We start from the raw sequence: 13,539 nt of genomic DNA, 5'->3' as shown, positions 1-13,539 counted from the left end.
AAATATGTGTGTCATACAGCGGATGTGGGAGTGTGTGTGTGTGTGTGTGTGTGTGTGTGTGTGTGTGTGTGTGTGTGTGCGCGCGCGCATGTGTGTCAGCGGTCTGGACAGTTCTTCGTGCTTCCAGGTGGTGTCGCTGTTGAAGGCTCTGGCCCGCGGCGGCCGTACGGTCATTTGCACCATCCACCAACCCAGCGCCAGACTATTTGAGCTCTTTGACAAGGTGAACCCTGTGATGATGATGATGATGATGCTGCCATCAGATCACTGCTCCATCCCCGCAACATCACCAACAAGCCCATTGTGTGTGTGTGTGTGTGCGCGCGCGCGTGTGCGCGTGTGTGTGTGCGCGCGCGCGCGCGTGTGTGTGCGCGCAATGCAGCTTTACGTGCTGAGTCAGGGTCAGTGCATCTACCGAGGAGGCGTCGCGGCTCTGGTTCCGTACCTCGGAGACCTCGGACTCAACTGCCCCATGTACCACAACCCCGCAGACTTTGGTACGTACTAGCACGCCCCAACCAATGTCTGGCCAATCGCCAAAGACTAATCAGGCAGCGAAAACTGAACAATGCAGATCACAAGAGGTCAACGCATGTCATGACTTTGTGGACCTTCTCCGGGCCGGGCAATTGAGAACACATTCTGGTTTGCAAAAAGGTTGAGACGAAACCAACAAACGCCATTCGGATGTCAAGAGGCGGCGTAAACGACGACAACGTGAAGAAGAAAACACTTGATGAAAAACACCAACCGAATCATGAAAAAAAATTCCGAAGACGTTCCGGTCACGGGAACCGGAAGGAGACCTGAATCCATGACCCGGTGCCTTCCTTTTGGAGTTGAATGCCTTCGGTAGCCACGCCGGAATCGCGAATCAGCTTTCTCAAATGACCGTGAAGACGTTGGGCGGAAGAAGAAAGAAGCAGCGGGCGGCGTTGCGCTCGATGAAAACCGACGGCAATGTCCTCAACGTACAGACTGAAAGGATGTGCTTTGCTCCGTGCGCCCTCGAGGGCACCGTCTAATCCAGACTCGTATGCGTGGAGACGCTCACAACTGCTTTACTTTGTGGCAGTCGTCGTCGGTATTCTGCGCCCGCTAAAACGAGGGCAGACAAAACGGTCTCGGATCCCGCCCCTTATTGGTACAGTCCGTATTTGCATGCGCGTTGTTGATCACGTGTTTCGCGATGCGCCGCCACACTCGTATTTCGACCGTTACTGGCACTGGTACCGGTAGTGATGCCGACGGCCCGTATTTGTGACTTGCGCTTGGACGATGAGCATTTCAAATGGAAATAACGTTGACGGTGGCGTGATACGTTGCGTGGCCTCAGTGATGGAGGTGGCGTCGGGGGAGTACGGGGACCACACGGGGAGCCTGGTACAAGCGGCGCGCGACACCCGACTGGAAGGAGACCTCGACGGGGACCCCAAACTCCGCTCGCTCACGTGGCAGCGCGAGGTGAGAAACAGGCCCGCGTCCTCCGCGAGGCCGGCCGGCCGGCCGTCCGTCCGCTGATTGCTCGTGATCTGGCCGTCAATCAGGAGTGGTCGTCCGAAAGCTGTCGCGGCTTCTCAGTGAGCCGCCCGGTCCAATTCACCATCCTGTTCCGGAGAACCTTCCTCAGCATCCTGCGGGACTCGGTGAGAGGACCGACCGACCGACCGACCGCTCACGGTAGGCCGAGCGCACCGGGCCGCTCGCAAAATTCCAGCCGCACGGGATCGCTCGCGCGAGACCGCCCGCAAAAGTCCAATCGGAAAGACGCTAGAGACGAGTAGAGTTTGAGGAGAGAAGATTGAACCGTCGTCAGCAAAACTCGGATACTTTTGACCCAAAGTAGTCGTCGTATGAGCACTTGGACGGGACTCGTGCTTTTCATTCCTCCTGGCGCTTGCGCGCTCGTTTACGTCCCGCCGCTCGGACGGGTCCTTTTGCGCTCGTAGCGCGAGCCGTGCTTGGGACTCAGCCGTGCATCGGTAGCGGGCGCTCGTAGTTGCGCCTTTCCGGCGCCGGCTCCGCCGGGCTAGCGTTTGCGGTGACGGCCCTGCGCGCCTGCGCCCCAGGTGCTGACCCACCTGCGGATGTCGTCGCACGTGGGCGTCGGCGTCCTGATCGGCCTCCTGTACCTCGGCATCGGCAACGAGGCGACCAAGGTCCTGAGCAATTCGGGCTTCCTCTTCTTCTCCATGCTGTTCCTGATGTTCGCCGCCCTCATGCCCACCGTCCTCACCTGTCAGTAGGCGCGCCGGTCCGTCTCGATGACCGCGATGACCGCGCGTTCACGTTGGCGTTCTTGCCGCAGTTCCCCTGGAAATGGGCGTCTTCCTGAGGGAACATCTCAACTACTGGTACAGCCTGAAAGCCTTCTACTTGGCCAAGACCACGGCCGACGTTCCCTTCCAGGTCAGGCGTGCGCTCCTCTTCATGCGGCCGTGCCTTGACGTACCCGTCGAATCGGTTCGGCGACCGCGCCGGTGGCTCGACGCATCTCAAATCGTGAACCCGCTGAAATGTCGGAAGCCCCAACAACTTTTGTTTGTTTGTTGGTTTTCATCACGCCGCATGAAAGCGCGCAGCCGTGGCCGCGCCACGCGATGCCAGCGCCAAGCGTGGCCGTCACTCAGGAATCGCCCTTTATTGTTGTTGACGGGCGGTTGACAAAGCAGCTCATTGTCCGCCATTGACGGGGCCACCGGGGTCGGCGAGCATCTGGCGCCGCTCCGCTGTCAACGTCAAACTGGGGAACGATGCGCAGCCCCCAGTAGATGGCGTCGATTTACATTTGAGATCAGCGCAGTTTGAGTCCACATTTTGCGCAAGCTACCGTACGCTTGTTCGACTGCGGATGATCAAACAATGGAAAACGGCAGACTGCGACCTCTCCCTCACCCCACCCCGGTGAAAGGAGGGGCTGGATTCTTCCATTGCGAACATCATCATCGGACAGCGGATCCCCACGGATCTCGAAAAAAGTCCAAAGGCTCTAAAATGGCTGCCACCGAATGTTGAGGACGCACTCGCGGCACCAACCGGTATTCCCCCTCCACGGCGAGGAAACCAACGTGAAACGGATGACGGCCGGTCGTGGGGAAATGTGCCGCCGCCGCCGCCGCCGCCCGAAGCGAACGTGTACCTCAAATAGCTCCCTCTATCTCAGGGCAAGAGAAACGGATCAATCGGCACCTGGTATCTGGAAAAACTCGACGCGCTGGTATCTCACGGCGCCGGCGTACCGACGCTTGTTTCTATTTAGAGCGGTTCACTTCGACAGCTTGTATTGGCCCCATTTGTTGTGTTTGTGACCTCCGCACTTGCAACGGTTCCGCCAACGCTCCCGGTGCTCCCGGCCACTTTCACCGTTACGATGCTTGTAGTACGAGTACTCGTCACGTTGCTTCCGGCGGCACTTGCGCCCGCGCCGTTCCCTGCGTTCTGTGTGAGCTGCTATCAGCGCTCCTCGGATGCGAATCCCGGTCGTGACGTGTCTCTCTCCTGCCGCTGCGCAGGTGGTATTCCCGGCGTTGTACTGCAGCATCGTGTACTGGATGACATCTCAGCCGGCGGACGCCACTCGCTACTTCCTCTTCCTGTCCCTGGGGGTCATGACCTCGCTGGTGGCTCAGAGTCTCGGACTCCTGATTGGGGCGGCCTCCACTTCCTTGCAGGTACTTTCAACGCGTTCCCAAATGTAGTAGAAGTATTGACAAAACAATGGCGTCTGCAGGTTGCCGTGTCATTCCAAAAAGAGTCTTCGTGTTACTTTCGAAAATAAGAGGCGCTCTGGCCAGGCCAGGAGGGACTTTTAAAGTTCCGGAAGTACTTTGGCACGACTTGTGGCCTCGGGTCAGGAAGTCCTTTTTTTCTTTTTTAAGAAGAAGAAGGACTTTCGAACTAGGTGTTGCTGCCGCCGAGGAAATCGGAGCGTCTCCCTGATGTGGACCTGGGTTGACTCGATGCAGGTGGCGACGTTCGTGGGTCCGGTGACGGCCATTCCAGTCCTTCTGTTTTCTGGCTTCTTTGTGAGCTTTGACACCATTCCGTGGTACCTCCAGTGGATGTCCTACATCTCCTACGTCAGGTACACGGCAGCGGGCTTTTATTTATTTATTTATTTTTTTAAAGGAAGCGTGTTGAACACGCGCCTCTTCCCTCTGGGCGCGGGCATGCCGCTCCTCTCCAAAGACACGTGCAGAATCCGAGCAGTTGTTCACTCGGTACTGGAGGTGTGAATGTGAGTGGCAATGGATTGCTCGACATTGGCTGACGACCGCTCCCCTGTTGGGCCACACGTGCCCCCGCATCGATTAGCGACCGGTTGGCCGTCGGCTGACCGGCGGACCGACGCGAAGCCCGCCTCTGGTCCGACGTCAGCTGGTCCAGACCGGCCTCCTCACGAGGATCCGGGATGCACGGGTTGAGTTCAGGTGTTTCCATCTTTCAGGTACGGTTTTGAGGGCGTGATCCTGTCCATCTACGGTCTTCACCGAGAGGACCTCCACTGCAATCGTGAGGAAACCTGCCACTTTCAGAAGTCGGACGCCATTCTGAGGGAGTTAGACATGATGGACGCCAAGCTCTACCTGGACTTTGTAGTGCTTACTGTCTTCTTCTTTGCACTGCGCCTCCTGGCTTATTTTGTCCTAAGATACAAGATCAGGGCAGAGAGGTAGAAGCCACTCCACGGGGACTGGCGGATAGAAGTAGATACACCGGGATTGACCGCAGGGACAGAAAGGTAGAACCAGACCGCCGGGTCCGAGAGGTAGAACCAGACCGCCGCGACCGGTAGGCTGAACCGGACGACCGGAAGTGAGGTCGAACCAGAGCAACGGGACAGAGGGGAAGAAAGAGACCGCCGGGAGAGCGAGGCAGAACCGGATCACCGGGACTTGGCCACAGCAAGATTCCCGAGTTCGCTTGGAGCTACCGTCGGTAAAGTGAGCGGGACCGGACAGGAAGGGCTTTTTCAACATTTCTGCGACTCCGCCTCAGGAAGGTTCCAACACCGGAGCAGCGTCCACCGGACCGCAGGTCGGGAAGAAGTGAGCTAAGTCAGTCGGAGCATCCCGGAACAGGAGCGGGTCTCCTGTTCCCCAGATGGCAGATGGTAGCCCATCTTCGGGGCAAAGTTCTGGTTGGCCGTGAGGTCCGTCCAATTCAAATAAAACACACGACGCTTTAGGAATGTGCCGCAAATGATTTGAGATTTGAGTCTGACGCCGACGCCGCAATGGCAAAGTGACCTCATTTAGGGAGCGAAATGTATTATGAGGCAAAAATAATCGTCATCGGGTTGCGCAAAGCCAAAACCCGAATGGCCGATTGCGTTTCTGCGCGAGACGGCCGCGCCCCGTCGCCCTTTCGGCGTGTCACGGCCCGTCCAGGGCGACTTCTCAGTGCGCGGCGGTCGCCGTCGACGGATATTAGCAGGCCGTGTCTCGGTCCCGTTCCGTCCCCGGTGACACAGCAAACCAGCTCTGTGTTTCTATGACCGCAGCAAGACGCATCGCATCCATGTGATCGTTTTGAGTTTGAATGACAAGCTCAACTTTTTGGATCAAAAAAGCACACGCGCAACACTTTGCTTTTGTAAGTGCTCGAATCCGCCATCGATGCACTTGCACATGCTATTGAGCGCCTTGAAAACGTTTTTGCGCCACATTTGACATCATCATTCATCTGCGGTGAACTTGCGTCGTTCGCCAGTCGAGTCCGTGTTCGTCCATCGTTATTTTGGGCCGGACCGGTCCCTCAGTCCTTCGTTGCTCGATTAGATTCCGTCAGCGCTATTGAAAAAAATTCGAAATAAATCAAATGTTTACCAGGACCACGGAAGTGCGGACAGAAGAGCGACACGTCGGCGGTCTCCTCGGGAGGCTTCGTTACAGCTGCTCAGCGGCGCTCGCCGCTTTGTCTCGCTCGGCTGTTAACGGACTCCCGAGGGTGACCGGTCACTGGAAGTCGACATGTCGGTCCCGCCGCCATTCCCCGAAGAAGGCGACGGAGCAACAAATTGGACCCGGGAGATCGGTTGGGTGAGCGACCATCCCTCGGACCACTTAGTGGCGCGTGCTCGTTTCGTGGCTTAGAGCTGAAGCCACTCAGTCACCTGTTCTCAAAGTTCGGTCGCAGCCAGGGTTAGCTTTTAGCTTTTGGAGTTCCATGTCAGCATTTGGGTTGAAATCCAGTACAGGAACTGAAAAACCTGGCTTCGGGTTTCAAGCCAGCACAAGAGTTTGAAATGAAGTGTTTGGTTTTCAAATTAGGGTTTGTTTGGTGTGTGTGTGTTTTTGTAGTAGTAGGTGTGTGTGTTTTTGTAGTAGTAGTAGCGGTTCAAGTTTCAAGGCAGTGTTGAGGTTGCAAACCAGCCTGAGGATTTGAGGATACGGCTTTGTGTCGAGTTTCGCTTTTTAAAGACGCTTTGGATTTCAAATGAAAGTTTTGAACTCTGGCTTCTTTCCAACGTGACAATGTCGGAGCTTCTTGATGTTTTTCTTTTGGCTAACCCGGAGCTCATCCCCGACATGGAAGGTGAACACCTAGATTGGCCGCTCACGTCTTCTCTGCTCGCTTGTTAGCTTAGCATAAGGCAATTAGCGCAGCCTGACGGAAAACACTCGTCAGCAGATCATTAGCGGCGGCGGACGCGTCTTCACGGGACGACGCTCTTTGGGCTCATTAGCTTCTTCGAGGCTCATTAGCTGGCGCCGACAGCCACGCGCTGCGTTGCAAACAACTTTCTCATGAGGAACATTTCCATTCTGGCCCTTCCATGACGAGACCCTGGAGTTTAATTTGGGCCGGCCCAACCAGCGTCGACCCTTCCCGAGCGCCGCCTCGCCGTTGACCTGGCCCGCTCGTCCCCGCGGGACGTCGGCCTATAAGGCCGACCGGGCGGCCCGGACTCCTTCCCGTGGCGGACGAATCGCGCGGACCGGCAGCAGGTACGGGTCGCAGGCGGCCGCTCCCTTTCTTTCAATGACGTGGCTTTTGCTAGCAGGTAGCGACACGAAAAGGCGCTTCCTCTTAGTGAGCTGCGTCATTCAAATCATGACTGACAGATTCGTTTCACGGTTTCAAGAAAGTGACGGAATGCTTTTCTAGCGGCGGGCTAGCCGTTGCGGTTGACGCGCTCCGTTGATTTTGCCGGCGTCAAGGTTAACGGCGGGGCCAAACCTCGTCACGTCGCTCACCGCGTTCTTGGGGGAGCGTTCAGGTTGCCGACTAATCGCGACGTTGTCTGCGGCAGGATGTCGGCTGGGAACCGGTCGCACGGCAGCTTTGTGTTCCGCGGGTTCCCCGCGCTCGACGGGCGGCGTTGGGTCCTGGCGCCGCCGCTGGCCGCCACCTCCGCGCTGGCGCTGCTGGCCAACGCGCTTCTGCTTTACGTCATCGTCTCCGTCCAGCATCTCCGCAGCCCCATGTACCTTCCGCCGCGTCTCTGTGCGGCGCCACGCGTCACCTCTCGCCCTTTTCAAGACGTGCAGTGAAGCCCCGCTCCATCGCGCTTTCGACTTTGCGGCACGCGCGTGCCTTTTTCTTTTTCTCCCCGGGTTCTGCGGCTTCAGGGTCGTCTGGGTCGTCTCCGGCCAGCCTGCTGGGGGTTGAAGGCCAAGACGGTGCGGGTCGGGAGGGCGGTGGCCCACGGCAAAAATGTTCCCCTCGGCGCTCATAATGAAAGCGTCCTATTGAGCTCGGCGCGCCTTTTTCACCGGCTTGGCTGTCTTTTTCCCCTCTCTTCCGTCTCAGAGCCTCCCCTCGGGATGAACGAACGGGCCTTCACTGTACGCACGCTGAGACGCCACAGCTGTACCTTGACTTACCAGTCCAATTTGTCCCATGAACTGAAGTGACATCAACGCCTTCCAACCTCGCTAAAAGCACCAGTTTTTGGTTTCTTTTGTTTTTCGGGGGAATGCTAACACAGTATCGTCAAATCTACAACACAATGTGAAGTCATGTTCTCCCGGCGGTGCCCCACTTTTCAGAACGTGATCTATTTTTCAGTTGTATTGACATTCCCCACAACCTTCCAACCTCCCGAGCATAAGCGGGTGACTCGTGTCTGTGCGCACGTGAGCGGAATGCGCCCACGGGGAGTCGCATGGCCAAGAGAGCCACTTTGGGTCCGGCGAAAGACTTCACAAGAGGCAATCGCGGGCAATCGCCGTTTGCGTCGCCGGCGGCGAGCGGCGTCGGGCGCTTCCCTCGACGGCACGGCGTTGACTCGGGGCGCGCGGTTGAAGAACGCCAAGACAATCAAGGAGGTGGACGAAACACCCTTTTCCTTCCTCCGGGCACACGGTGAACAACTGGGGAGGATCATTCGTGGGTTGCGCGCTCAAGTCGGGGGAACGCACTTTTGATATGTTCCCTGTCTGCGTACGCGACAGGGAACGCTCAGTCGGCGTTCGCTTCCGCTTCGGGCTCGATCAAACCTTGGTATCATTTCCGGTAACGTCGTCCCAACATTTTCTGCTCCTGTTGACTTCTCCTGGCGGCACGTGTTGCCATTTTGGATGATGGGACGGGTCGCGTTCAATATCATCCCCACGCGCACGCGCCGGGTACCGCTTGCGCCATTTTTTTTAACCGTTCGCTCGAGCGGCGCCCTATCGAGAAAGCGACGGCCGCTAGCTGGAAAAAAACCCCAAACCCAAAACGGGGACGCTCGTAAGTCAAGGTACCGCGGCGGCACGTTGAAAGGTGGCGCGCCGCTCGTAGCGTGTACCGCGTCCCCAGGTACCTGCTCATCTGCGCCCTGTGCCTGGTGGACATGCTCGCCGTGGGCGCCGTCGTCCCCGGCACGCTGGCCGGTCTGCTGGTCGACGGGAGGCGCGTGTCCCTGGCCGGCTGCCTGGCGCAGATGTTCGGCACCCACTTCCTGTCGTCGGTGGAGTCCACCCTGCTCCTGGCGATGGCGCTGGACCGCTACGCCGCCGTGTGCCACCCGCTGCGCTACGGGCAGCTGGTGGGGCGGCGAGCGCCGCTGGCGCTGACGCTGTTCACGCTGGCCCGTAGCGGCGCCGTCATGGCCGCCCTGGTGGGCCTGGCGGGCTCGCTGCGCTTCTGCGCTTCCGACGTGATCCGCCACTGCTACTGCGACCACATGGCGCTGGTCAGCCTGGCGTGCGGCGACACCGGGCGCAGCGCCGCCGCCGGCGTGGCCGTCATCGCCTGCTTTGTGGGCGTGGACATCCCGCTCATCCTCTTCTCCTACTTGAAGGTTTGCGCGCTTTTGCGTCCGCTCTTTCAGAACGCGAGGGCGTGAAACCTGTTTTCCCCCGATCCGACCCACCTTTTCTTTTTTTTTTTTTCATTTAACTTGCGGTGTCGTCAGCGACGGCTTGTCGCAAATGTTGACATTTTATGTGAAGTGTTCTTTTGATGGCGGGGCGGGCGCCCGCAGCGGCTCCTCTTGTTGTCTGTTCAAGAGGGAGGAAATTTCACATTGGACAAGAAAGTCGTACTTGACTTGACTTGGGCTTCTGCCACCCGGAAGTATGCGCGGCACGATGCTTCAATGTTTCTATCTCACTGGCCCGGAGACGCGTCGGCAACTCAAGCGACGACATCCTAAAGATGTCGCGGGACCTTCCCGATGAATTCTTTGCGGGACGTCACCCCGGCGAACGCGCAAGCAATGTTTTGGTCTCCCGAGCCGTCACGGCAACGTCTCCGCCGGTGAGATGGTCCGCTGAGCGAAAAGGCACTCGCTCGCTCGCTCGCCCACTCTGTCTCTCTCGGTCGCTCTGTCAGATTCTGGGCGCGGCGATGCGAACGGCGGCCCCCGGGGACGAGCGCCGCAAGGCCTTCCACACGTGCGGCACCCACCTGATGGTGATGATGGTGTTCTACCTGGTCGGCAGCGTCACGTTCCTGTCGCACAACCTCGGTCTGGCCATCCCCACCGACGCCAACAGCGCCATGGGACTCCTGTACATCCTGACCCCGGCCGCCGCCAACCCCGTCATCTACGGGGTGCGCACCGCCGAGATCAGGAACGGCTTCCGCGGGCTCCTTGGCCTCAGGGGCGCCGGCAAGGCCAAGGTCTCGCCCGCCGCCCGGACGTGAAGACGCCAACGGCCGTGGGGCGAAACGACCCCGCCGCGCGCCGTCATCGCCCCTGACCGCCGCCGAACAACGGAACGTACGTACGCGCGCGAGCGAGCGAGCGTGCTTTTCCAATAAAAATACAGATTTATTTCTGTCTGGACAAATCCCACATTTGCCTTTGAGTGAAAGCGAAATACGCGCCCGTTTCTTGTGCTGAGTATAAAAGCAACCTCAAAGTGTGCTCACGGGATCGGCCGACGCAGGAGTTGGCGCTCCTCGAGCCGCGCTCGCGACTCCAAACTTGTCTCCTTGCGGAACCTTTCGAAAGCCTTTCAAACGCCGTCGCGCTACGCGGCACAAAAAGCGCCGGAAGGTGACATCCGCATGGGCACCGGGGGGACTTCCTCCCCTCCTCCGGCATGGATGCTTTTCTTCCAGAAGGTTCTTCGGTGAGTGTTTTTTTAAAAGGAACGTCCTTCACGCGGCATTCCTTCTTGGCCGCTCTTTGCGGAACGCGGCTCGCCGAAGGTTCCTCGTGGAATGTTCTCCGTGGAATGTTCTGTTCGGGACGTTGTTTCCGATCCGCCGTGCGAATACTCGGGCTTCGCGGATGCCGGCGAAGGAGCCGAGCCGCGTCGGTGTCCAAAAAGTGCAAAGAAGACCTCGTTGGCGTCGGACCATGTGGTGCCGATTCCCTTTGCGTCCGTACGCTTGGGGTGAGCTTCGCGTCGATCATGCCACCGGGAAGGCGTCTGCGGAGAGGACACGCCCGCCTTAGCCGAATTGTCACAAACGCCGACGCCACATCGGCGCTCGTTTGTTTCCAATCGGCACTTGGAACGTCATGCTTTTCATTTCAAGTATCGATATGAAAACATATTTTAAAAAGTGTGCTGATCCTTTTAGCGAGTGTGTCAGAATCATCATAAGATGAAATACAAGAAGCCATTTCAAAAATGAAACCAATTGTTGGACAGTGACTTTAAAAAATACAAATGGTCTTTGAATCGCTATGAAAATGATGATTTAAAAACGATTTTCCAAATGCTTTTCTAAATCGTGACCGTAAAAATGGGACACTTTAACCCCCCCGGATGAAGTGACAAGCACGTCAATCGAGTGTCCACGTGACCAAACCAACCAGGCCCGTTTCGGTGTCTTAGCGCCCTCTTTGGGTGGAAACTTGACACTGCGACGCAGGCAGCGGCTGTGTGGAGAGTTGACTCGACTAATCGACGGAATCGTCGCATCGAAAGAAAATTCCTTGGTGACAGCCCGACAAACAATACTTGTCATGGAAAATTCAAACATTTAAACACAAGTTAAAACCGACAACGACATGACCAAGACTAATCCATTTGAAACGATGAAAGGAGCGAATCAACTGCAAAAAAAAAAAAAAAAGGGTCAAATCCAAAGCTCACCAGCGCAGGGCGGCGGCGGCGAACCAAAAGAAGAAACGGGGTGGAGGCCCGCCGCGCGAGCGCCGGCCGGCGGCCCGTCCGCAGACGGCCGGCGGCCTTTGCGAGCACCTGGTGGATCGATCACAAGAGCGCCGACGATGACTCGTTTGTGGCGCCCCGGAGCAGTTCTGACGCTTTTCACTCAAACATCGAAAGCGGCGAAATTTGCCGGCGGGCCACGTCAGGGCAACGCGCTCGCCGTTCGGAGCGCGACGGGCGCCGGGTCGTCACCTTGGCTCGCGGGCGGCGGGCCGCTGTTGGCTCCGCCTCCTCCGCCTCCTCCCCCGTTGGTCTGCGAGCAAACGTGGGCGCGTCGGACGTCGGCGCCGCGTTTGCGGTGGCCGCCGCCGTGCAGCTTGTACTTCATCAGCAGGATGAAGATGAAGACCAGAACGGACGCCACGATGATGCCGCCCAGGATCAGGATCACGGTGCCGCCCAAAAACTAAAGGCAGACGCCAACATGTCAACGCGCGCCGCCGCGAGCCCGCGCGCGAGAGGTGAAGAGCGCCCCCTGCCTGGTCTCGTCTGGAGCGGCATCGTCCGTACTCGCTTTCGGTGGCGAAGGCCACGCAGCCCACCATCTTGGTTCCCGTCAAGGCGCTGACGCCGTCGTCGTAGATGGCGAGGACGCACAAGTCGTAGTCGCGGGCGGACGCCAGGTCGCTCAGCAGGAAGTACTTGCGGTCGGCCGGGATCATCCTGCGGCGGGAGGGATGGCCGAGCGTCGGTCGCTCGGTGACTGACGACGACACGCGGGATCGCGCGACTCCACTTGTCCGGGCGGCCCGCACGGCGCGCAACGTGCGGCCCGCGGGCCGCCACTTCTGACTCGGGCCTTGACGCCTCATACTGACGCGCCCGCCAAGGGGGAAAGACTGAAAGCGAGCGGCTCAGACTTGTTCGCAAGTCAAAGTGAATTCCAAATCCTCACAGTGAGACTCCATATTGCGAAATGTCAGCTCATCGGAGGCTGCTTTGGCGGGAGCCTTTTTTTCACGCATTGCCACAACAACTCGGGTGCGCTTTGACGTCTTGGTCGCAAGCCAGCGGCGGGGGGGGGGGCACAACCGCACGCTGTCTCAGCCGCGCGGGCTTCCTCAGCGCAGGCAACAAGGCTGCTTTCGGACCGCGCCACCCCGACGCCAACGACCGAGAGCCATCGCAGGCGCGTCCGGCGATCCGCCGCCGCCGCGGCGCGGGGGCCCTTACCTGTAGACGAGGACGTCGTCGGCGGAGCTGTTGTACTGGATCTGGTAGGTGCGCACGCCCGGAACGTGGCTCTGCGAGGGCCACGTGACGAGGGCGGTGCTGGCCGTCAGTTCGGACACGGCCACGCGCCGCGGGGCCGCGCGCGCCTGCCCCCCGCCGGCGTTGGACTTGATGGACGTGGGCACGTCCGAGGGCCCGGGGTCGCCCCCCGGCTCGGGCTCCAAGTGCGGCGAGGGGTTGACCACCAGCTCCACCGGCGCCGTGGCCTCGCCGGCCGCGTTGGACGCGATGCACGTGAACTTTCCCGAATCCTGCGGGGCGACGGATCAGAGGCCGGCGGGTGAGCGGGTGGGGGGGGCGGATCCCCGAGGGACGCCGCGGCGTTCCGCGCCGGCCCACCGTGACGGAGGCCTTGAGGATGTCCAGCGAGCCGTTGTCGTAGCAGACGGTGCGCGACGTGTTGCCCATCAGCTTGCCGTCGGGACCCACCCAGTGCGTGGAGGGGTCCGGGTCGCCCACCGACTTGCAGCGGAGGCTCACCTCCTGGCCCTCCATCACAAACATCTTGGACGTGTGGCGCGTGATCATCGGGGCTTCGCACACGAACGCCTCCTGTCGGAACACAACGCGGGAGAGGTTCGGATGAGGGGGTCGCGTTGCCACGTGCTGCTGCTGGACCCCAAAAAGCAGGCGTTTCGACAGCGGCAAGCAAGCAACGAGACGACGCTACGCTGCCCGCCTGTCGCTTTAAGAGGGGCGGGGCTCACACTGACAGCTGACAGCTGACCGCTCGCGCGACGGA

At 59.1% G+C, this 13,539-nt stretch overlaps 3 protein-coding genes across 4 annotated transcripts in view; 2 read left to right on the top strand and 1 right to left on the bottom strand.

The window, feature by feature from the left end:
* The window catches only part of abcg1 (ATP-binding cassette, sub-family G (WHITE), member 1), a 9,314-nt gene extending 4,085 nt beyond the window's left edge, over positions 1 to 5,229 (top strand). Inside the window, exons 7-15 of the mRNA XM_019867113.1 lie at positions 100 to 223; positions 383 to 497; positions 1,337 to 1,464; positions 1,548 to 1,646; positions 2,070 to 2,238; positions 2,309 to 2,409; positions 3,513 to 3,671; positions 3,966 to 4,084; positions 4,448 to 5,229. Of these exons, the coding sequence (XP_019722672.1) occupies positions 100 to 223; positions 383 to 497; positions 1,337 to 1,464; positions 1,548 to 1,646; positions 2,070 to 2,238; positions 2,309 to 2,409; positions 3,513 to 3,671; positions 3,966 to 4,084; positions 4,448 to 4,676 (1,243 nt within the window). The 3' untranslated portion in view covers positions 4,677 to 5,229. The remainder of the gene's footprint in view (positions 1 to 99; positions 224 to 382; positions 498 to 1,336; positions 1,465 to 1,547; positions 1,647 to 2,069; positions 2,239 to 2,308; positions 2,410 to 3,512; positions 3,672 to 3,965; positions 4,085 to 4,447) is intronic.
* A 1,088-nt stretch (positions 5,230 to 6,317) lies between these two features.
* LOC109514896 (putative olfactory receptor 52L2) lies at positions 6,318 to 10,116 on the top strand. The gene is made up of 3 exons (XM_019868336.1): positions 6,318 to 7,429; positions 8,749 to 9,232; positions 9,766 to 10,116. Exons 1-3 carry the CDS (start codon positions 7,257 to 7,259, stop codon positions 10,078 to 10,080), a joined length of 972 nt encoding a protein of 323 aa, XP_019723895.1. The 5' UTR covers positions 6,318 to 7,256; the 3' UTR covers positions 10,081 to 10,116.
* A 409-nt stretch (positions 10,117 to 10,525) lies between these two features.
* LOC109514885 (leucine-rich repeat and fibronectin type III domain-containing protein 1-like protein) overlaps positions 10,526 to 13,539 on the bottom strand; it is a 7,376-nt gene continuing 4,362 nt past the window's right edge. The window contains exons 5-9 of one of the 2 annotated variants that reach the window (XM_019868322.1): positions 13,137 to 13,349; positions 12,738 to 13,048; positions 12,044 to 12,227; positions 11,757 to 11,970; positions 10,526 to 10,814 (exon numbers count right to left, since the gene is read on the bottom strand). In XM_019868322.1, the coding sequence (XP_019723881.1) occupies positions 10,795 to 10,814; positions 11,757 to 11,970; positions 12,044 to 12,227; positions 12,738 to 13,048; positions 13,137 to 13,349 (942 nt within the window). In that variant the 3' untranslated portion in view covers positions 10,526 to 10,794. Of the gene's footprint in view, positions 10,815 to 11,666; positions 11,971 to 12,043; positions 12,228 to 12,737; positions 13,049 to 13,136; positions 13,350 to 13,539 lie in introns of those variants that run through there. The other variant, XM_019868314.1, reaches the window with a different exon arrangement.

Source organism: Hippocampus comes, unplaced genomic scaffold (assembly GCF_001891065.2).
Source record: "Hippocampus comes isolate QL1 unplaced genomic scaffold, H_comes_QL1_v1.1 scaffold49, whole genome shotgun sequence".
Taxonomy (NCBI): domain Eukaryota; kingdom Metazoa; phylum Chordata; class Actinopteri; order Syngnathiformes; family Syngnathidae; genus Hippocampus; species Hippocampus comes.
This window is presented reverse-complemented; position numbering and strand designations above follow the sequence as displayed.